The sequence below is a fragment of the Bombus impatiens genome, unplaced genomic scaffold (genome assembly GCF_000188095.3).
Source record: "Bombus impatiens unplaced genomic scaffold, BIMP_2.2 scf_0637, whole genome shotgun sequence".
Lineage (NCBI taxonomy): Eukaryota > Metazoa > Arthropoda > Insecta > Hymenoptera > Apidae > Bombus > Bombus impatiens.
In genome coordinates, this window is record NT_177056.1 from 2,244,170 (window position 1) to 2,268,249 (window position 24,080).

At 37.8% G+C, this 24,080-nt stretch overlaps 1 protein-coding gene across 2 annotated transcripts in view; it reads right to left on the reverse strand.

Moving 5' to 3' along the window:
- The window catches only part of LOC100744027 (probable G-protein coupled receptor 158), a 165,651-nt gene that overhangs the window by 72,681 nt on the left and 68,890 nt on the right, over positions 1-24,080 (reverse strand). For both annotated transcript variants that reach the window (XM_024369671.2, XM_024369670.2), the window contains exons 3-4: positions 11,325-11,448; positions 11,015-11,158 (exon numbers count right to left, since the gene is read on the reverse strand). In XM_024369671.2, the coding sequence (XP_024225439.1) occupies positions 11,015-11,158; positions 11,325-11,448 (268 nt within the window). The remainder of the gene's footprint in view (positions 1-11,014; positions 11,159-11,324; positions 11,449-24,080) is intronic.

The window sequence follows — 24,080 nt, forward strand, 5'->3', positions numbered from 1 at the left end:
GGGTCAATCACTCGTGCGACCTTCGCGCTCAACGCGTTGTAAACATCTGTGACAAGCCGAAACGACGAAATAATTTACGTTAACAATACACTTACGTATAGAATCCGAACCGTTGACTCCGCAATGCCATGAATAATGATAATTCAAATAACATTAGGACGGCAATGCTTTGGAAAGTTGGCAAAAGTGATTAGAATTCAACGAAGCGCGGTTTAAATGGTTTTCTGGTTCGTTTGGTCGATTAATTGATAATCCACAGTGATGTTCCTGGCCGGTACAAGGGGAAAAAATCGATTAGAATCGGACAAGTGACGGGGATTAGTAGAATAGGGTCGCGTATGGTCGGACAAGTGGATCAATCAGTAGAACAGCTCGCCCCTTCGGTCGACAGGTGGCCACGTCAGTGGAACAAGCAGTTTATGGTCAAACAGTGGTTACCTTTCGTGGAACAGGAAAGAAAAATGATAGAACCGAGTATCTTTACGCCCCATGCAGGGTTTTAAGTAGATTTTAACACACAATATTATTTTTATACTGCAATGAGTGAAGAATATAAAGGAATAATATTATAATTAAAATTTTACAAAAATGATTTCTGTGATTCTCCACGAATCAGAATATGCTAATAATAGCTAGGAACAAGTAACAAGCTAAGAAATATATTTTCCTTGGATGGTATTCCAAAATAAGTATACTTTATCAAATAGAAGACTACAGAGGAAGAATATGACAAGTTTCTCATCTTTCAGATAGCAGCAGTTTCCAAGTTTTAAACTGTCAGTTAATCACATTAACAAAATTGTTTGTGCTTAATTATTTGCTCACCCTCTCTGTAATTATAAAACTATTTACTTATCACAATATTAACACTGTTATCTGTGTCCTATCAATTTCACTTCTTCATCAACTATCCATCTTCAGTCTTAACAAATCCTTCCGATCTTTACCTCCTTCCACAGTTCATTTTATTTTATATTATTCAGTGAAAAACGTCCATTAAAATCATCCAATCGATAGAAGCATACCCATTACATTATTTTCCCATCAAGAACACGTTCGATGATGAGAAAAATATCTACAGCTACACTGGTAGACAAATATTGGTAAGACTGTGTGCATCGTATGGGGTCTTGAACAGTTTCAATCTGACAAGATTGATCCACGAGTCTCGCTTAGATGGATAGCAAATTCTCGTAGCAATGGTTCGCTTGTCATAGGTACTCGTCAGCCGATGAGATTGCACGTCAGAAAGACACGGTGGATTGGAGACAGAGGTGACACGGGAATCGAACGGTGGCCCTGGCTGGTCGGTGATCGTTCGATATTGCAAGCTTAGTGTGTCTGTTCACTATGACAGCGTGTCATTTCTGATTACGTCCCAGGCATTCTGACTGAAGTTTAACGCAAACCGACGCATACCCTGCGCTACCGCTGATTGCTTTCTGATTGGAATTCGCTTGTCGACGATGACGAGAGGCCTGGCCACCGCGGTCTCCACTCTAACTAGCTAGATATCTAACCTACGGGGAGGTTTTAGCGATGGATCGTCGACGATCAGATACCTTCGTCCTATCGTCCCATTAATCTCTCAGAAATTAGACATCGCAGCTTCCATCAGCTCTTAATTGATATCAATGGGTCACTGAGGATTTTCGATTAGGTCACCGGATTCTTGAGTGTCTCACTGAATCCTTCAGTATCTCCTTTTGCATTGTACTTTGTACCCTACGTAGCAACAATTGTTAGCCATTTTTATGAAATACAAATTAAATAGCTTGGAATTTTTGACCAAAGCTCATCCTCGACCGAATGATAACAGTGGAGGATGAAGGCTAGAACTGACACAGTGCTTTTCTCGACTTTCGCAAGATTAATTACAATTTTAGGATCGTCCAACATCTCAGATCTTTATCCACGTATTTTGCAAATAAATCATTCGAGTTTACAAGAATCCACGAAATCTGCAACATTTCTAGGAACAATTACGAGTTACAAATTTTGGCCAACTACGTATCTGTACGTAATCGTAGCGCTGAAGCTCGAAGCATCGCGCGATGAAGAGGCTTCTGTGAGAGCCTGACTGTCGAGGAGACGTCGACGAATTGACAATTGATTTTGGTGAATTGCACCGACCAATAGGAACTACCAGTCGATATGGTAAATGGAATCGTGAATATTCTCGCATGTAGGAATTAACTTCCGATTTCCAGAGAATAAGCTGAATTGGATAGGAAGTTGGGAAAAAGGTTCATGAGAATAGGCTCAGGCCAGATTTCTGTGTCATTAGTCCTGTAACAATCTTAAAAGGGGCAAGCGAACCTCGCACCCTTCGCTGTTCCGATTCTCAGAGATTTTACAACTACAGTGAGCAGTCACGTGAAACAAGGAAGAATCTGAATGGGCTTTGAGTTATTATAAATTCCGGTTAAGAAGTGAATAAGAACTCAATTATAGGGTGGACCCCAGAAAGCTGTGAAGTCTTAATACCGTACAGAATTCTGGTTCTTTGGAAGTTTCAATCTCGATTGTAGCGAAGTTGTGGGGAATAAAGGAAGGCTTGAGTCAGATTTGGATTAGATCCCATTTATGTTTAAAGGTTCCAGGTCAAGGAGCGAATTTGGTCCGGGAATCTAACGTATGGAGTAAAGGATTAATATGGACGATTTAATATTCCAAGTGAAATAAAATAAGTGAAATTCTAAGTGAAACGAGGAATGAAACAACTTGATGCTTGTCGGCTGAAGAACGGATAGAAGCTAAAATAGAATTTTATAACGTCGATTCAAACACAATTTCCGAATAGTTGGCAACTTACTGTAAACGTTGGAATACTTCGATGTTAGCAAATTTTATAAGAAAGCTGAGATCACGTAAAGTGGAAAGAAATTCTTCAATCGGATTAATACATTTTGGATACATGTTTTAATTTTCACGGTAGAACCGCGTGAGAGAATAGAGAACGAACTTCCACTGGAACCATTGTCAATCAACAATAGCCCACAATCTACCCACAATCTACCCATTCTGGCCTAAAGGTCAGGCCTGAAAATAGCAGCTTTCCAATTGGATGAAACAAGCGAAACGAGGGAACAACAAAAGCGAGAAAAAGTCACCAGAAACAAACAGAAACGAGGATCATAAAGACGAGAAACATAGTGGGGAACATTAACGAACAAATGACAATGATTCTTTTCAACGATACCTTTGGTGACGTCTATGCGACCCGTTTCACTGGCAACGTCCACTAACTAGGAAAATGGACGAAAGCAAAGCCGAATCAACTGGTTTTATCGTTCTGTTTATTGTTCAGGTATTATTTCGCCGGAACAAAACAAGGTGGGGAAAAAGGGAAAAGTCTATGCAGAGGAAACTGAAGAGCTCGCAACGACGGTAATTGAGGGGCTGCATCGAATGGTCTTGTATCGCACACTTCTCGAAATTTCTTTTTCTCTCTCGAGAGCTGCTCTGTTTTTACCATTTTTTCCCAAACATGGGAACTGTTGCTATTAGCGTGCGATGACACATTGCTTTTTCTTGAGAACATGGTGACCTGGTTTAACACATGTTTGTGACGGATAGGATCATCAGTACACGTGGTTTTATATTTTTGCCAGAGGTTTTGCAATGAGTGTGAAGCTTCGTTTCAAATTGTACCGAAGAAACCAGAACAAACTGTTCTTCATTTTTTGTGTATCTGCAACGAACTTTCCGTCTAATCTGACAAAATCCAAACTAACCTAAATGTAGACTGTGCGCGATCTAGACCATGCTGGTCCTCGTTACTTTTTAAATTTATCACGAAACCTAAATACAAATCTAGGTTATACACGATCCGGATCTCAATGTGAAATTCCATCATTTCTCTTGTCATCGCTAATTTCTCATTTACCATGGAAATGCTCTTGACCGATGGTACAATGTCCGAATTCTAGTCTCATAGTAAATATCAATGCTTAGAAAGGTAATCGAAGAAAGCGCATCTATAAAAAGGAATACAGCCGATTCAAAATCGATCGATCTCGAAAATCCCTAGAGTTCAATTGACCGAACGATAGGAACCTGCCTTACCGACTGAGTCGTCGATGAAAAGATCTCATTTCATACGTCACACTAACCATTCGATGCGACGGGTCGACGAATTAATAACGTTTCGCTGAAACGCCAATGGGAAATCGTTTCGCCGTCCGGCGCAGGTGCGCTCGTCAAACCGGGCACATAACTCCGGATGACAGTGCGGATGACAGCGTGGCTGCTGTCGATATCCATTTTCGCGCGAAGGAACGAACGAATCGACAGACTGTCCAAGCTTCTATGCGCTGGCCGTATAGGGTGCTCGAGAAAAATAGCGTTTGACCGAATAGCAGCCACAAAATGGAGAACCTTGGCCGTAACTATCGCTGCACAAATGATTTATGACAGATGTTGAGGTGTTGTTCATGGAAAAGAGATCGGAATGTTCCTCCGGGTTAATGAGAAAATCCGCAATCATTTAGTTGCCAACACAATAAATCCTATCATTTGGAATTTTGTTTCTCGTGTCAGCCATTCAAAAATTACCAGTTTCCTTTAATCAGATGTTTATACGCGGTCGTAGTTTTACTATTATAGCGCCAAAAATTAAAACCATAATCTTTACATTTTCTTCTATCTAACCTTTGGCGAATATCGGTCGTAACTGACCCTGACATCCTGAGGCGTTTCTCTATGGGAAAAAGATTAAATTTTTTTTAGTAATGGAGATTTACATGTTAACCTTTGAAATTTTCACTGTGGAAAGACATTGGATAAATTCTCGTAATCGCTTTCCATTGGTGCAATATAAATTCGTTGGAATTTAGCAACTACATAAATCAGGAATAAATTAGAAATGAACTGCTGCGTTAACGCGTCATGGGTTCTTAATGGGTTAAGCGTAATGAGGTTCACAGAATCCTTGGAATAGATTTCCAACTAGTCACGTGTCACGCCAAGTTATTTACCACGACCAAGCACAAATAACCACGGAATATTCTGCTGCGTCGCGTTCAAGTTCTCGAAGGAATTTCTGCGCCCAAAGGGCAGCATACGTGCATCTAGGGAATATTATCGGAAGTTACGAAGGAATCTAGTAACTTTTTCGTTTTACCGCTCGGACGAAGAGGACGATAAGCATTCTGGTTCTTGGGCGCTCGAATAATTTTCTGTCGATTAAGATGACGGGTTCTCGATAATCCGTGGTTCCAATCCACAAGTTTAATTCACTTTCGTCACGGACGATTGAACGTGGATAGCGATTCGGTAATGAATTCTGCTGCTAACTACGATTTCGTTCCAAAACTCGTATCCGTTGTTTTCGTGAAAAAGTTTCTGAGAAACGAGCCACGGAAAAACAAGTGAAGAATCACCTGAAACTCGATATCCAGCGTTAGTGTCGTGTACTTAACAGCACAGCTTCATGCAAACGGCCCTATGGAGGGCACGATAGTTGTTCCTCTGGCACGTTGCCACGGAATTCCGCACATTTTCATTCAACGAGAAAAAATTATACTTTCGTAAGCATTTTTTCCCTTCACTTTTTTCCTACCTTTACTACTCTCCAGGGATTAATTTAGCCTCTGTAGAGCTGTATAAATGAAATAATTTCTATTGCTTTCCAACACGATAATTTCTTCTTCTTTTTGTTTTGTTTTTTCCTTTTTTGTTTCTTTCCTTTCTTGTTCTTCGGAATGGAGAGATTCTTGGGTAAAGTTGCAAGGCTTGTTCCAATTTTTAATGCAGTACGATCGTTACGATGATTCAGGAGCCTGCAGTGTCCCTATATCAATTGTTATTGTTAGCTCGTTGCTAGGTAGTTTTATTTTCTTCTTTTTTTTTGGTGTGCGTATTATACATTTGATTTCTTTATATTATACTAATTTACAATATAATTTTTGTAATTTTTTAAATTATAGAACTCCTTTTTGCGTGTCTGATTAGTATGACCACTTATGTTATTTACGTTTATTCAACAAAGTTCATGCAACTGGTTTAGAAGAAATTTGAACAGATTTTCAGTAGTTTAAATAAATAATGACCTAACAAATAAAAGCTATGTAATCAGTCTCTTTTCGATTCAAAAAAATTATCAAGCATTTAGAGACTCAAAATACCTCACTTTCCCATCATCTCACTGCAATACCTTTATACGCAAAATTTATAATCCAAAAAATAGTGCATCTGTAAAAAGCCTATACATAGCTGTACTCGCGAAAAAAATAGTCTCTTTTAAATCCCTTTTATTTTTAGATTTTTATCTCGGCCTTTTTCTTTTTTTTTTTTTTTTATTTCAGAAAAGGCATGTGGCAATTCTATGGGATACCTTGTCTAATCATAGATTCAACAATTTGAAAGCTCTACACGTCTAGCGAAAGTCTTCTCAATTTTTCCTTTTTCCGCTACTATCTTGTCACTCTTTATCAGTTAATTGAAACAATCATTTTTCTTGTTCAATTATAGTCACGCGAATATTATTTAAATAAAATATCTGAGAAACAATCGTTTACTAGGCCAGCACCGGAACTTATTCATCGTTACATTGCTATAATTATAGAAATATTGTATTAAGTAAAATATTAATTAAATTATATTTAAGAAACTATTATATCAAAGTAAAATACTTGGAAAATGAATGTTTGTTAAATTAAAAGCAAGATTTATCCATAGTTGGATAACTTTGCCAAGTTATGGAAATATTAAATAAAATATTAAATTTTCTTATATAAAATGTGATTATATGAACATATTATATGATATTAGAGAAAAATATTGCTCAACCTATGGAAATACCATTTCTATGACATAAAATATTTGACAAATGTTTATTTATTAAATAACTAGTAAAACTTATCCATCTCCACTTTCAATCGATCCCCAGGGATTATTGAAAGTTTCTCGTTTTATTTCTTTCGCTACATTTCCGTCGTACATGCGACATGCGTTTATTTATTTTCCTTTTTAACAGAAATATCGGAAAAATACGCAGACACGTGTGATTATATACGGGATAGAGTAAAATTGGCACGGTTATTTGGTTTTGACAGAAAGGAAACGATTGTTTCAAGTTTAACGCGAGTTTGACGTTCCCTCGATTAGATGGCCGTTCAAAAAATGTAAAGTTTGAGACGAAGAATTGGGTCATTTTTTCCCCTCCCTGCTCACGTCGTCTGTGACGTGCAGTTCTGGATTACGTGACGGGTTAATGGAAAATATGAGAACGAACAGAACCAGGCCGAGTTTTGTATCGCGTTTGCTATAAAGTAATTTTCATAGTTCGCGTGATTTCTCCTTTCACGGTGTTGCAAGGGCTCCATCCTGACCGATTGCCTTCGTATAATTTAAACAACGATATGGATCTTTCACTAAAAATGGTTGCGAGGTTTCTCCTTGAAATTTGTGTTTTTTCCTTCTTCTTCTTCTTCCTCTTCTTTGTGGCAAGTCGTTGAGAAAGATGCAAAGTAAAAATAAATTGCGTCGTCGAGGCTTTTAATGCATGGCAAGGCCGCTATTATTAGCCTGAAATTACTGCAAAACGGTGCATTTTGTTATCAGGCTTGTCAACTTGTAGAGAATTAGTTAAAAAGTAATTTTCAAAAATATGTAGCTGATAGTGGAGAAATATTAACGTTCATGGTAACAGTTTGAGTGAATTTTTAAATACTGTTTCTTTAAACAATTCTTTAAATCTAATCAGACAATGATTTGTAGTAAATTTTTCAAGAATATTTCATTATACTATATATAGTGTACAACATGAAGAACTTTTGATGAATTAATATTACAAAATTTCATTGTTTCAGAAACACAAGAAATTTAAGAAGAACACAACGCAATTTGAGCTAAAAATGAAGAAACGAATACTCAAAAACTTAATTATTCTCAGAATATTATGAACATACTGTGTGTAATGCCAACGATATTCCAAAAACATTTCACCGTGCAAGAAACACGAAATATGCAAAATTCCCAACCGATAGCCTAAATCCTAGCCATTTCCAAAAGATCGTCAAGCTTCATTGTTTAAAACGTACATAACCATAAACGTAGCATCTGCAGTCCTACACAATAATTTCTCATGGTACTCAAGCGAAAGCAAGTAGAAATCCCACTATTCTCTCATATTGCTCTTCACAGTATGTGCATTTATGTTCATCTTTGCATGGAGCTCATTAAAATAGCGACTTCTCCTTCAGCCTCGAATGCGGTTGTCCTTTCACACTAACCGTAAAATCAACAGATTTGGCCCTTTTCCTCTCAGCACATTAATTACTCTCAGGCATTAGCCTTTCATGGAAACGCTCGATCCCTGGTCATTTATCAACAATTACAAACGACCTATCAACAACAAATCAACGCCACATAGGTAAAGTACAATATGTCAATGTTTGAAATTCTATGCCAACTGCCTGGCTAAAAAGGATCAACGTAGTGTGAACGAAGCGTTTGACATACAGTAAGATTTTTCTTTGTCTGTATGCAAATTCCTTGCACGAATCAACGTCTAAAAGTCCATTTCCATTCGGTTGATTTAATTAGATATAAGCGTGTTTCAGTAAAGGACTGTGCAAATGAATCAAAGAGACTTCAGTCTTCTGACACGTGGTGTCCCAGTGATGCAACATCAACGAGAGAGCTTGCAGGTTTACAATTATGTAAAATTGGTAATTAAACGAAACCACCATCGTCTGAATTCTCTTGTCTGACCCAGGGGCATCTAAAATCACCCAAATTTCTATGAGACATGGCCAATCGTGATAGTCTGACTGTTCAATTTCTACTAAATACATAAAAATTCATGTTCTACGACTTACCACCTTCTTACATCTCCATCAGTCGATCGAGGAACCCTTCAGATCCATAGACCAAGCTATAAATCCCATACACGTCTAACAACCAACCTAATTCAAACCACCTTGAAAGAAGCCAACGATGAAACCAAAACGCTGACCAAATTATTCTATGTTATCTTTGAGTTATGTTCGCAATAAATTAACTGCAGGTTAGCTCATGATCCCAGTCTGTCTACCAATCACCAACTCCCATTTCAGTCGCCTAATTCGGCGACTCAGTGGTCTGTAACGTTCGCCTAACACCGACATAGTATGGTCGTCCACGTTGGAACTAGGTGCCGGAATTGTTTCAAATGGTCAGGTCCGTGGATCGTGTGCAGCACTTTCGTTTCAGCAGAGATTAGTCGAATACTTCAAAGGAACCGACGAATCAGCAACGTGTTCTGTATTTCGTTGGGGACAAAAGGGAATCACCGGTCTTGGTCGTAGGCGATATAAAGTCCTTGGGTTTTATTTGATGGCGACAAGTGAGAAACGCGGCAACCAGACTGCGAATAGCTTAGAACTGCTAGAATGTTGAGTCCATTTTTGTGGACTTGGGGGAACTTGACTAGCAATCGCTAGTCTCTGCGAGACCTGATTTAAAGCCCTTAAAACTCTACGCCCAATAAACATTTTTATTCATATCTGATGTACATTAATATGTGATTTGAGAGTTTCTAAATTGGCTGAAGAGAAGATGACGAAGAGCACAGATTCTTATATATTGGATTGACAACTGAGTGAAACCCAATATTTAGAAGAAATTTAAGAACAATTAAAATTACCAGTTGATAATGTACCATTAGAGATTTATAGGAGTAATTTGTGAGATTCCTGAAGGCAGTCAATAATAATTAGCAAACTATAACTCTCTATGTACTTGGAAGAATCTCAACGTGGGTTCAGCACGATGACTGTCAAAATGTCCAATTGGTAATTCCATTTGACAAAATGTCTATTCTACAACAATACCGTCTCTACGAATTTCTTCTTCTCGCCAGCCTGCATGTTTTATTGCAAACATTTACTGAAAAATGTTACTCGTGAACCGGCCTGGAGCCACTTGAACAATGGCAGTGTCTATGCTCTAATTGGGTATTGAAGCGTTTCTTTTTCCTTGGTGGTGGATTTCGCTGCCTCTTCAGAACTGTGCAAGAGCTATCCACGAAATTCCTGACTCAACATTGAGAGACACCTGAAGAGGTGGAGAAGTTGGATCTTGGAAGAAAGAGGCAACTCCGGATGCCAAAAGCAACGTGCTATCTCATTCCCTCCCATTTTTCCTTCTCTTCATCTTTTGAGCAAGAGACCACAATCCTGAAGTTTTTCCAAGTTTTTGATCAACAGAGGAACAAGACACAAGGAGGGATTCAGAGGTGTTTAACCAGGCTAAGAACCCTCGAGCAACCGGCAAGCCGATTTACAGCGGAGCTGCTTTTGAAGATCCTCGCAGGAAAGAATATTCTGTGACCTGGAATTAACCGGCTGTTCATCCTTGTACATGATTTTTAATCAGAGCCACGAGACACTGATAAATTGTCAGTAAAGAAGCAGTCTTGTAATTTGTCTGAGATTCCTTTGCAGGTCCAGAAGAATTCAAAGTAGTTGGAGAAAATTATTAATAGTTCTTTTTTGGCGGTTTCTCTGGATGATTCAAAATAGTCTGAGAATTTCTTAACGCCTCTTTTACTTTCCTAAAAATAGTTTTAAGCAGAGCAGTTTTTAAGGGAGATTCATTATGGTTTTAAGAGCGAATTGAAGAATGGCCATAGTTTGTCAAGGTATTTGAAATACTTCTTTTCTCAAGCTTTTCCAGGATAATTTTAAGCGATTCGAGGCTTTTTTTATTAACATTTTATTGAACTTTTAGGAATAGTTTAAGAAAGGAATTTCTGGGGATGGTTGGGAATATTTTCAGACTTTTAAGAATAGTCCAAGAGAAGAATTGTTGAGGATTTGTCAGAACTTTAAAGATAGTCTAAAATGTAATGATTTGAAATATAGTGTAAAGTAACCTTTTGATACTTTTGGGTGAGAGTAGTTTAGAATAGTTGTAGAATCCACAAACTGTGCTTTCTGAATCTTATAAACAATTCTTATCGACTGAATGCACGAAGGACAAAATATAACATAATTTTCAAGTACTTCTTTTTGCTTGAAAAACTTACCATCATCAATTTCTCGTACTCTTCCTCGATCACGGTGCCATTGTAGTACCGGTTGATAGACTTGGTGTCCGGGTAATAAAAGCCACGTTTGCAGATGCATCGGTAGCTTCCACGACGGAATCCAAGTCCAGGGATGGCGATGCACTGCAATTGAAAATTACAATTAGACGTGAACTTCGTTCAATGCCAAATAAAATATTAAATAACTGATACACAAGAAAAAAAAAGGAAAGGAAAAAATTTGGCGACTAAAATATCAACATTTTACCAATAATACAAGCTAGCAATTTTTATTGATAAATCTACTAACCTCGGTGGTGCGTTTCTTGCATTTGTCACTGGCTGCAAAGATGTTCAACTGAGTGGATCCTGGTGGCAGAGGGCACTGATCTATGTCAAGTCTGCGCAGATCAATGTCTATTCCACTTGTCCCTCTGAAAAAAGAGAAAAAATATGAAATTATTCGTACGATTGTCTACACATATTTTTCACGTAACCATCTTTCAAGAACAATTAACAAAATGTATTCATATAAAATAAGAAGGAAGATAAATTGCTAAGTAGACAGGACGTAGATAGAGTCAAAGTGGCAATGGTTATTCGCTGTGACAGGTTGAACCAAAGGGTAGTGGTAATTGACTCATAGTGGAGAGAGGACAAGGTTATTCCTATCGAAATTCATGCTTGTGACCGGCATAATGGACGGCAGTGTCAAACGACCAAGCATGCCACGCGTAAAGCTATTGATCGTTGCATCGCTTTATTGTACAATAAAGCATAGTTAACGTCTATTCTGAAAGTGAGGATCCCCTTGCCTGAAACACGATATTCTAGACTTAAGTAAGGCTAATTTTTCAGAGTGGATATCGGCATTGAGTTAAGAAAATAGAAAGGTTCAGTTAACATGTTTTCACATCATCTGTTTGAGTTATCGTTTTTCTATACTCAATAAGATTATATATATGAATATATATTGAGTATAGAAAAACGATAACTCAAACAAGCTTGGATATATTAATTGGACTGATTGAACAGTATAATTGGTAAACGTGAGTCGAATATATAACATGAACTAATTATACGAACAAATTGCCTGATTCGTAATAGAAACTATTGATTTTACTATGATCTTTGGATTTTAATACTTTCATGTAGATTTCATTTTGAAAAAGGAAAAAGATCTACAACGTTTCAGGAATTGTTAGCTTTTCATTTTCCATTATTTCCCTTTCTTTTCGTTTGAATTTTCCTTTATTTTCTTCTCTTTTCCTTCAAATCTTCTGTGTTTTTTCATTTTCTTTCAGTTTCCCTGCCACCGGATTTCCCTTAATTTTCTTTTATCTCTCTTACTTTTCCTTAATTTTTCCTAACTCACAATTTTCCTTTGTTTCCCTTTCCTCTACTTTAAATTTCCCATTGATCGATTTCCCTTCTGTTAGCTTTAAATTTCCCTTCCCTTCATTTTCAATTTTCCTTCCCTTGCCTACTAATTTCCCTTCGCTTTTCCTAAATTTCCCTTTCTTTCGTTTTCTTTTATTTTCCTTCAGACTGTTCCATCTTTCCCTCGCTTCTTCCATTTCCCTCTTCCATTTCTCAATGCTGTTTTTCACTTGTTAATTTCCTTCACTCTGAACTCCCCTTTTATGTGCACTTTTACGATCACAGAAACGCATAACAGTATACTTTGCAAACGTTCATGCACGCGCATTAAAAAAGCCTGGCTGGCTCTCGTGTCGTGTAGCTGTGACAGACACGATACACCTGTTCAAATAAAATACCTGTTATAGCGCGACATGGACCACGGAACGTGGGCGTTGATCAATTTACTTCGCCTCTGTGAAGCACGTGCTCCGTATCGCTAATGACAAGACGCGAGTTCTAACCAGTGTATGCAACGGGATCAGCAATATTCATTACAGTAGTAACAGAACAGACACGAGTTTGTCAAGAGCGTTATCAGTCGTGGTGACAGTATCCACTGACAGAGCAAACTTTGCTGTATGAATTTAATTTTTCATTTTTCATCGCGGCTTCATTAATCGCTTAGCGATGACGAGTACACCAGAAGGTAGAATAATAAATAGGTGGATGACAGTCTTGATTTTGGAACGTGATTTCTTGACAAATGAATAAGACACGAGTGAAAAAGGATGGTATTGTCTGTAATCTGGTTGGCGACTAAGTGATTGCGGGTTTTGTCAGTACCACTTAATGACAAAATTCGCAATGAGTTAGTTGCCAAGCGTATATCACTGTCTTGTCGTTTGAAGAAGCTTTGGATATCGTTAGGTGGACATTTGACATTTTTCCACAGTTTGAAATGTTCTTCTCGAGATCTCTTATTGGCTGTTTGAATAAATTTTAATTAACCAAACCAATTTTTCAATTTCACATCACGTAATTTGATCTTAATTGAGTATCGACCGTGTCATTTACTTACAGGCCGTGCAATGTAAACTTAATTAATTAATGGAATTGGCAAATATCGAATAATCAAAGAAAAACACAGTAGCGTTTCTTCTGAAGAATTTCCTTATGCGGAAAATGAATTTTATTTTGCAAACGTTTAACAGGTAAAACGATCCCTTTCCATGGAAAATATCCCATCGTCTTTCAATGTGGAAGTTTGCGAATCCTGAAAAGACCTTCTTTTAGCGTGATTTCCAATTAACCTCAATTTCCCCTAATTAACCTAATCTGTGGAAACGAGACTCCATGTATTCACGGCCAGTTACGAATTAATTCAATTATTACGAACCTGTGCATTTTCTCTGTAAACTCCGACTTCCTCGATTCGAAGGATAAAACTAATGCAGAATTTTCCAGTCTGCTTGCAGAACGATAGTCAAATTCGATTTGTTCGTTTATTCTGAACGCAACACGAGCCTGCAACGCGTCAGGCATTTTCTTGCTTGATCGTGAAATTTCGATTCGTTTATGCACACAGGCGTCGACTTCAGAGTCAATTATCGAAATTAGTCCAGTCGATTCACAAATCGAAATAGAAGAGATAATTAAGCTTACGCGTAAAATTCCAACTCGAAACGGGTAATTATCCCGGAATAATGCGACTGGAAATAATGCAATGGCATCGAATAAAGGGAATATCTGATCTTCAGTTTTCTAGAATTTGAATATGCTCGTTTTAGGTTATGTTTTAGGTGTTGTATGTTATTAGCTCTATTATCGCAGTAACGTTGAAAAGTTATTTGTTGGTCGTGCGTGTCGGTTCTCTCAGTTCTATGATAGCGGTGGAATTAGTTCAGTCCGTCTAACTGGAATGCAGCTTGGACCTAGCCGTGCTTCATTTTCTCTTGTTTGAAGGTTAGTTTTAGTCAAGTTGCAAACGTTGCAAAACCACCAAATTTGCGTGAAATTAACCGTACTTAGCTGGCCTAACTTAAAACCTCATTTAATTATACTTAATTGCACTTAATATAAATTTAATTTGAAATAACTTTCACTGCATTTAACTTATGTCTGAATGTACTGAACCAAAAACTAACCATATTTTATTTTATTTTAATATATCTATATATCAAAAGTCTGAACACTATCTGCCTGATCTCACTAGTCTGAACACTATCTATCTGATCTCACTAGTCTGATATCGCTAGTCTGAATATTACCTGCCTGATCTCACTAGTCTGATCTCACTAGTCTGATCTCGCTAGTCTGAACACTACCTGCCCGATCTCACTAGTCTGAACACTATCTGTCTGATCTCGCTAGTCTGACTTCACTAGACAGAAAGTAATTTGAAATCACGAAGAATCTTACATATTTCAGACATATTTTCTTTGTCGAAACTGAATTAAAGAATGTGAATAATAATTAGTATGTATGTAAGCATTGTAAATATTTATAAAAAATTCAAGGTTGCCAAAATGCATAGAATGCACGTACTATATGAAGACCTGTCACATGTCCAAGCGATAAAAGAAAATTCGAAATTGACAAACTATGGATTTTACTAACTTTTCTACTATACAGATACCTATACCACTCGATAGCTGTCATGTATTGCTACATATTATATTTATGCATCATATTTAAATACAAATTCATCTTGCAAAATTTATCAAATTATCATATTGTTATCTTATTTTCCTTACTATATTGCTATTTTATATTTCTTATTCTATAAATTTTCTTTCATAAATCACTGGCACGATACTCGTTAGAATATTTAGCAAGCGTAGGAAACCTCTGCTTGAGCGCTATTTGTTTAATTAGGTCCATAAAGAATTGTATAAAAATCCGTACTGTAATTTTAATTAAACGAAGGAAAGGTTAAACAGCAAAAGGAACGAATGTACGTAATCTGGGTATTTGCTAAACACGAGGAGAGACAACTTGGTCGTCCGGCTGCAATTAACAATTAATCAAGCATCCCATTGCTCTTTAGCTTCATTCAACGAAAGCGTCTAATACTTCGTTCCTCGAGTTGCGTTCAGTGAAGTTAAATTCACCGTGTTCGAGGAACGTTCCCACTGGACCAAGAAAATAACAAAAGGGAATTGTTCGCGAAGCGTCTGACAGTAAAATATTCGCCGCAAGGCAAAGGATTATAAAAACGTGAATACCAGCAGTGAAGATGCATGACTATGCTTCCGTTTTGAAACCGTGGACCTTCTGCTAGACTGCGGAAAAATAATAACCAGCCACGCGATGCCTTCGCTATACGGCGAGAGAAGCGGACATGGGACGTTTCACGCTATTACGAAGTGCTATTATACGTTGTGCCTGCGTTTTAATCATTTCTTTCGAACAAAACTTCCTTATTATATTAATTCTCTATTGTTCAATTAAACAAAAAGATCGTTCCTTCTACTGTCGTATCGTGTTATTGGGCTTGGCTGATTAACAGTAGATCTGCTCTACTTATTCCTGAATAAATGATACGTTCTAATATTAATATTTATATTAATATTCATTAGAAAATTTATATATGCCATACTACTGCTTCCGTAATATTTTTCAAATGAGACTTGGTTACTAAACTAGTTTCTGATTAGTAAATTAAATAAAAAGTTGCTTGTTGTACAGTTTTATCGAGCTCGGCTGATTAATAATAGATCTACTCCACTTTTTTCGCGATGAAACGACGTTATTCGGATTAATATTTGTTAGAAACTTGTTGAACTACCGTCTTCATAACTATTTTCCGACGAAATTTCGTTATTACGGCCGATACGTAACTGACTTATTCCACTGGCTTCGCTAGTAACTGACCCATCTGCTTTATCTGTCCAGTAACTAACCTATTCTCCTTGTCTGGTTAACCATAAGAATTGATTCCTATCGGCTGATTAAAGATTGACACATTCTCCTTGACCACAAAATGACAAACACAAGCCAGAATCAGATATTGTGGCTAGTAACTGAAATATTCCCTCGTCTCAATCAATGACTGATTTATTCTTCTAATTTGATTACTAAGAGAGGTCACGTCACCTGTCTGACTAATAATTTACTTACTCTCCTTGACCGACAAGTAACAGATACTGTTCACCTGTCTGATTAATAACCAGCCTATTTCGCTAATCTGACTAACCAATGACCTCTTCCACCTGACTAGCCAATGACTTACTTATATTCCTTATCTACTGGTAACCGACCCATGTCACCTGTCTGACCACTAACGTTACCACTTCCCTTGACCGACAACTACCTGAGTTATTCTACTCGTCTATTCAATAATTGACCTATTCTACTTCTTAGACAGTTGCGTGGATATCAGCTGGAACTTAGTGGCCTTACAGCTCGAATTAACTTTATGTCTTTGAAGTTACCAGTTCAAACTCTTCTTTCAATGAATAAGAATACAATTTCGTTCAATAGCCAAATCGATCAATTTCTCTTTCTGCACATTATTCAGTTGTGTAACAGGCTTCAAAATTTCGATACACTTTTTTAATGCTAATCATAGCATAGTCTGTTTTATCTGTTGTATTGTACTGTATATATTTGATATTACATTTTAAACATATATTACTTTACATATTACAGTATAATGGAATGATTTGTATTACCATAAAATATGCCACACAGATAGGAGTACCAAAACAAAATATCTTCTCATAAATAATTTTCCGCTAAGAGCAATCTTTAATAATAACAACTCCGTCTAACCTATGAATTAAATAACGTTAAAAAATTCATACTAAATTATCCGCTAATAAATGATAAATTTTCCTCGAGCTTGCTCAGACTACCAGACCTTATTAATGACAAAATATCTTTAAAAACCGACGACTGCCACCAATTTGACAAGATCATCATTTCCCACTTGCCAATTTCAGTTTCAAATTTCCTTGGGCCACTGAACGAATTTCATGGTAAAATTATTTCATCTGTCTTCCCGTAGATTTTTTTCATTATTTTATTTTTGATAAATGGTAGTTCGCTGGCTGGTTTGGTATCCGTTACCGGTCGGAATTACAGCGTGGAAAATGGGAGAGATGAGCAGGGACGATGGCCGTAATTCCCGCGAAACGAGGGATCGAAGGAAAATCGTGCAACTGCGGTGAACACGGTAAACCAGGGGTTACAGGGAGCCGAGCATCGAGTATGTTAATTCGCGCCGTCCAGGCAAACCGCCAATCGGTGTACGAACCGTTAAACTTCCACTGATAATGGCCTTGCTGGCACTTACGTGTAAGTGAAATGCGAGCAACGGAATTTGACGCCGTTTACGTTCCTTCTCAACCTCATTTTCATCCAATTTCCTCAAAAACTATCTACCCTTAATGTATCTCTTCAATACGATAATTTAACAGTTGTACTACTTGCATTATTAATTTTTCTCGATTTAGCTGATCTTTTTTTTTATAGGTCTTATTGCGAATTTATTATATATATTCATTTTTCTTTCGAATTTTTTTTTTTTTTTTTTTTGTTAAATAGTAACACGATCTCTAAGAGTTAATTTTCGACGTTAAAGAGTTCGACGTAACACGGTTAATGCGGCGTTAACGGTCGCATTTTTCATAAGCCACGTCGCTACAGCTTCTCGCATCTGTGGACCGGAAGTCGCAGCAAAGACTGTGACAGTAGAAGAGGGAAAGAAAAGCGGTGTTTACGTGGCAACGGTACTGATCGTAAATCTTCCGACCTTTGATTTATATTGTCATGGAAATGGGAGACGAACGGTGTCCTCGACTGGTACCAACCCGATTTACGACCACGACGGTTCTCATTGTCGCGCTTAAAATATTGCTAATCGAAAACGACCAACATGACAGGATCGCATCACGCGTTCGAACATGATTTTCAAACATACGTATTTAGATTATATGTGTGTGTGTGTGTGCATGAAGAAACTAGTATCATTAATACATAATTATTTTATTACTAGTATCATTAATATATAATTATTTTATTCTATAAACATATGTACAGGCTGGTTGGTAACTGGTGGTACAAGCGGAAAGGGGATGATTCTAGACGAAAAAAGAAGTCGAAAATATAGAATAAAAATTTTTCGTTCGAGGCTTTGTTTTTGAGAAAATCGACTTTGAACTTTGGTTCGGTACGCGTCCACTTTATCGCGTCTCGTTATAACGGATCTCACTGTAGATCGTTGTCTGGATGGAAAAATTAAAAAAAAAATGTTTATTCTATATTTTCAACTTCTTTTTCGCGTAGAATCACCCCCTTCCCGCTTGTACCACCCGGTTACCAACCACCCTGTATATAATTATTACATTATAATGTATAATTATATTATCAATATTATACATTTATTGGGTTGGCAACTGAGTGATTGCGGATTTTGTCAATGCCACCTAATGACAAAATCCGCAACCACTTAGTTGCCAACCCAATAATTCCTTCATAACGATTTATATTATTATTATTATTATTTATTTGCAAAATCGTAGAAAGTAGTTTGTTAAAATAAAGCGAAAATAATTCTGACCAGTCTCTTACACCGAACACGCCGCTATGAATGAAACGAAAATGATACAATATCAAAGAGTGTGATGATGCAGCGAGCTACGACGAACTTGCTGGTTCCAGCTACCATCGAAATTTAATTAAACTTGCTCAAACCATCTTCCACGTCCACCACTTGAATCGCACTTCAGCCGATTTCTCGCCCCTTTTTATCCGCAAGAGAAGGATTCCTTTTATCCGTTTAACTCGAAAATCTCGACTCGTCTACTTCTTGCGATCCAGGCCGATTGGGAAGGGGGCGAAGTTAAGAGTAGCTGGCCAATTATATGGCGATCAGAGTGTAAATTAGCGCAGAGCTGGAGATAACAAGCAGCTAAAGAAGGGTGAAATGAAATTCTCTTTTCGTTGCACCACTCCCCAACGACATTTGCATGAAACAAACTTCCCTCTGCAAATGGCACATCGCGTTTACATTTCTTTCCGTTCGTTAAAAGTCTCTGATTGAAACGTTCGAACTTTCCTTCCTCTTATTTCCTGTTACTTCTTCCATCTCTTCTTTTCTCTTCTTTTTTCGCGAGTCTTTGTCGAATGAAAAGTGCCCGGGAAAATTTCACGACGTTTGCTTTTTTCTTTTTTTTTTTTTTTTTCGAAAGATAATGGTTTTTTGATGGAAATGGAGTTAGGTAGATGAGACTGTGTGGTCGGTACATTAATAGAGAATGGTCGAAGTGGTGCATTAATCGGGCAGAATTGCCTGGGAACAAGGAATTAAACGGGGAGGATGGTGCGTCCTAATGAGGCATTCGATTGTTTTCACATGGAAACCTGGGAAATGGAGGCGTGTCTGCCTTGTAATATCCCCTTGTAATTTCCACGAAATTCAACGGAAGCGAATTCTGAACAGGATTTTCCACGTTGCTGAATGCGGTTGAAAATTTCAGCCGATTGATAGGACAACGTAAGATGCGGCAGAAATGTTTGTCTTTCGTTGGCAATTGGTAATTTCAAACGATCGAATGGATCGAATGGATAAGATGGACAGGAAAAATTTTGCTTTTCCTTTAATCGCATGTTTATGCAACTCGGTTCAATAGTTTCATAGTAAATTCGCTTTTCTTTTTTTCTCAATATATTTCGTAACATTTTGAGGAATGTTGGGAAAATTGTTCAGAGAATATGGAGGTACATGTACCTGAATTTTGTTCCATGGAAAATATGTTATCGCTTTTCCAACGACATTGGCGCCGAGAAGAGTTCTCTCATCATTGTCATTCGCACAATCATTTAATATCGTCATGAAAAAAATTCTGATAATGAAAGAGGACAGGTAAAAATGACAAAAAAAATGTGTTTGAAAAAAACACGTAGAGACTGAGAATAAAAACAGGGAACAGGGAAAGAAATGTTCAGATTTCAATTCGATGTGCCTTTCTATTGTTATAACAGGAAAGAGAAAAATTCGTTTGCTGTTATTATCGACATGCTAATGTAGTATATCTGTTTATGAAAGACTAACAACGATGAAAAAGGGAGCATCAAACAAAGATGACAAAGCACGTATAATTAAAAAGAAAAGAGAATTCATAATTAAAAAATATTGTCCCTTTAAATTCGTTCCTTTCTTCGGCAACTCCTCACCGAAGGCAGAACAAAAGAGTTGGCTTATCCCAACGAATGTTAATTTCTTTATTAAAACGTAACTACGAGAGGAAAAAGCATAAAAAATCAAAAAATAACGAAGCCTGTAATCAAAAAAAAAAAAAAGAAGAAAAGAAAGAAAAATAACAAAAGAATATCTTCCAGTTAAATTTAAATTACCATTTGAGGTTAGGATTCCGCAATCACTTAGTTGCCAACCCAATATTTACATCCAATTAATTGTTCCAGAAACATTATCCAAATTATTATTACTTTTTCAACAACGTTCTATCAAAAATAGAACGAAAGAGCTGTTTCATCCTAACGGACGACGATTTATTTATTAAAAACTGGAAAACGTGTCCAAACCATCGAGAAACGGCGAAAGGAATGTATCGAAAACAAACGAAGAGTAACAAAAATATTTTTCATTTAAATTCGTTATCGTTCGTGCAGCATCTGGCCAAAAAGAGTAAAATGTCTGGTTTATCATAACGAATGTTAATTTCCTGTGACTGGGTTCCAACGACGTTCCACGGCCGAGATAAACAGGCGGTTGGAATTTGGCGTGGCGCACGAACGCGAATAAAAAGTGTTCTACAAGCTCGAAGAGAGAGAGAGAGAGAGAGAGAGAGAGAGAGAGAGAGAGAGGCGCAGAGAGAGAGAGAGAGACGAGGAGCAAAGCGGAAACTGAAGTCTCGACGGATTTCGTCTGGGCGGCAACGGGGAGGGGGAAGCGCGGAGAGAGTGGGGAGAGCTGAACATTCGCGACAGATTTCCGACGATTCTCACGAAAGGCTCACGCCAATTCCTTTATCGTAGCTTTTTATCGTAGCGATACGATTACTTCAGTTGGCTTACACGATTCCAGGCAAAGCCGTGGGAAAATCGGCAACTGCTGCTACATAATCGGCCCGTGAAATCGATACCAGCAGACCCTCCACCTCGGACTCCTCCCCTCTAGGCTTTGTTCGTCACACTCCTTATTGAAAACTTGACCTAAAGAGACACTTATGTGCAGTACAGTCGACTTAAAGTAGGGCTTGCTTCATAATGTTTCCAGCGAGTAGATTGTAGATTTTAAGAGACACGGGAAATCTCTTTTACTCGTCTCGTTCTGACTATACGACCTTTTGTTGGAAATTTGACTTAAGAAAAAGTCTGTGCCTAGTGAAGTTGACTTAGACGGGCCTTTGCAATTTTTCTAACCGATCTTTCTACGTTTTCCAACACGCAGAAAATTCCTATTATTTATAATAGGTTTAAGTCGTTGTATTAGAAACTTAAGGAAAAGTGTAGTGGCTGGCACAATAGTTCGCTTAAACAAGTCTTCGTCATTTTTTTTTTTTTTTTAGTAAATTTTGTTAATTTAGCTCTTGGAAGAAGCAGAAAATTCTGTATTATCAATTTCGATAGAACCGCACGTTCTTCTATTGGGAACTTGACTCAGGAAAAAACGTATGACTAATAAAGATAACTTAGATAGGGTTCGTCATTTTTCCAGAAAATTTCATAGATTTTTAAAGGCAGAGAATTGAAAATATTTGTTTGTCTACGGCTACACGTTGTTTATTTGTAAACTTGATTTCGGGAAGTATTTTTACGCGCTAGATGGACGCTTTGTACTATAAATTTAACCGTTTCATCGAATTTTGTAGATTCTAAAGAAGCGGAAGAATTTATTAGCTGTTCGTTCGTGACAATAAAAGAAAACAAAATGGGAAATTTAAAACAGCTATTACGAGATACGAAGAAGTATTTTTCTTTGTTGCTTTATATGGCAAATAAACAGTTTAAAAAATTCATGCGACTTAAAATTGACGATCTACATGAAACACCAAAGATTCGTTAAAAATAGAAAATATCCTTATCCTATTTCGATAAAGCTGCACTTAAGGAAAATTTCGCAACACGAAACTCTTATAATATAGTCACTGTCAAAACAATACAATATTTTTATTTCGACGTCCCCTGGGACAGCAACCTACACGCTCGTCACCATAACCACTCACAACGTTGTACAATATCCAGTACATAGCTTTTTCAAAGCACACAAATGCTTGTCGATAAACATTCAGAGTAACCTGGATGGAATTGAAAAGCAAACAGCCAGCCAACAAGCCAGTTGCAGCAATATACATAGGGAAAATGCGAGCTTCGAAAAATTTCTCCGTTCGATACGTTGATGACCGTCGAAGGGACTGCTGTCAGAAATAACACAAGAACTGTGAAACAAAAATTCGCTGGGAATAAAATCCTAAACGAGTTACACATTGCCGCTTATCTATAAGCAGGTGGACACATCTTGGTCGATTTACAATAACAATACGTGTGAAACGAATCGTTTATTTAACATCTTATCGATGATATGTTAAAATAAGCAATTCGACGAACTTCTAGCTAATTTTACGCACTGTCGCTAGAACCACGACAGTCCCTTCATTCGTTTGGAAAAATCTTCTCTGTCGTGTCTACATATTTGACACTCGACCGAGCTTTTTAAACGACGAAACAATTCCACAGTGTCTGACACTTACAGATGCCAATTTCTCCTAATGTCCATTACCCTTTAAAAACAAATTTGATCGTGTTACAACGATGAACGATCCTGGCTGGTCCCATTCGTAACGTCGAGACGCGTTTCTGTGAAAAGTAACCAAGCGTCCACGAATATTCGACCAACAAAGTACAACGTGGTATCGCGAGGACATGCTGTTCGCGAGGAACTGGAGCTTCTAGCGGCGATTAAAAAGTTGCAGACGGAGGCTGCGGAAGTTTCGAAATATTGGTGGTATTCGCGAATACACAAGAAAACTGGTGGAACGAGGGCAAAATATTTCGCGACGAGTAAGTGGTCGCATGTTGTACAAGCAATTGGCCAGCTCAAATTTTCTCTTGTAACTTCTCTGCTGGCCGAGGATAGTTCTACCTTTCTCTTTCTCCCCTCTCTCTCTCTCTCTCACACACACACACAGAGCGAACGTTTAATTAAAAAGTTCTCTGGCCAAGGATGATTCCGTCATAACTCTCATAATTTCAGCGGAAGCTGCGACCCGGCCTCTTTATCGACGACAGATCGACGAGATCCATTATGAAAGGGAATTTCGATTCTTAATGGTTTGGAGTACTGCGATTGCTCGAGTTATTGCTGACTTGGATGGCAAATAATTTACAGTTGGACGTAGCATATTGCACGTTCCACTGATAATGTATTTGCCGCGGAGCGATGGGTCCCATTCAAATCACCCACGCCGTTTTCACCGACAGCGATTCACCGACGCCAGACCTGATTCACGACAGCAGCTTTAACCGACGATGGTATCGATCGATAACATCGACGATCGACGCAGAGTGTAACCAATTGTTCGCAGCAAACTCGACCAGAGTACGAGATTGCTCCCAAGTATTGCACCAGTGTGCGTTCTAACTTTGTCCGTACGTCTGTCGCGTGTGTGATCGTGCCAATCCCTTGCCGTACCATTTAACAGGTTGAATGCCATGGGGGTCACAGGTGACCGGCACTCAA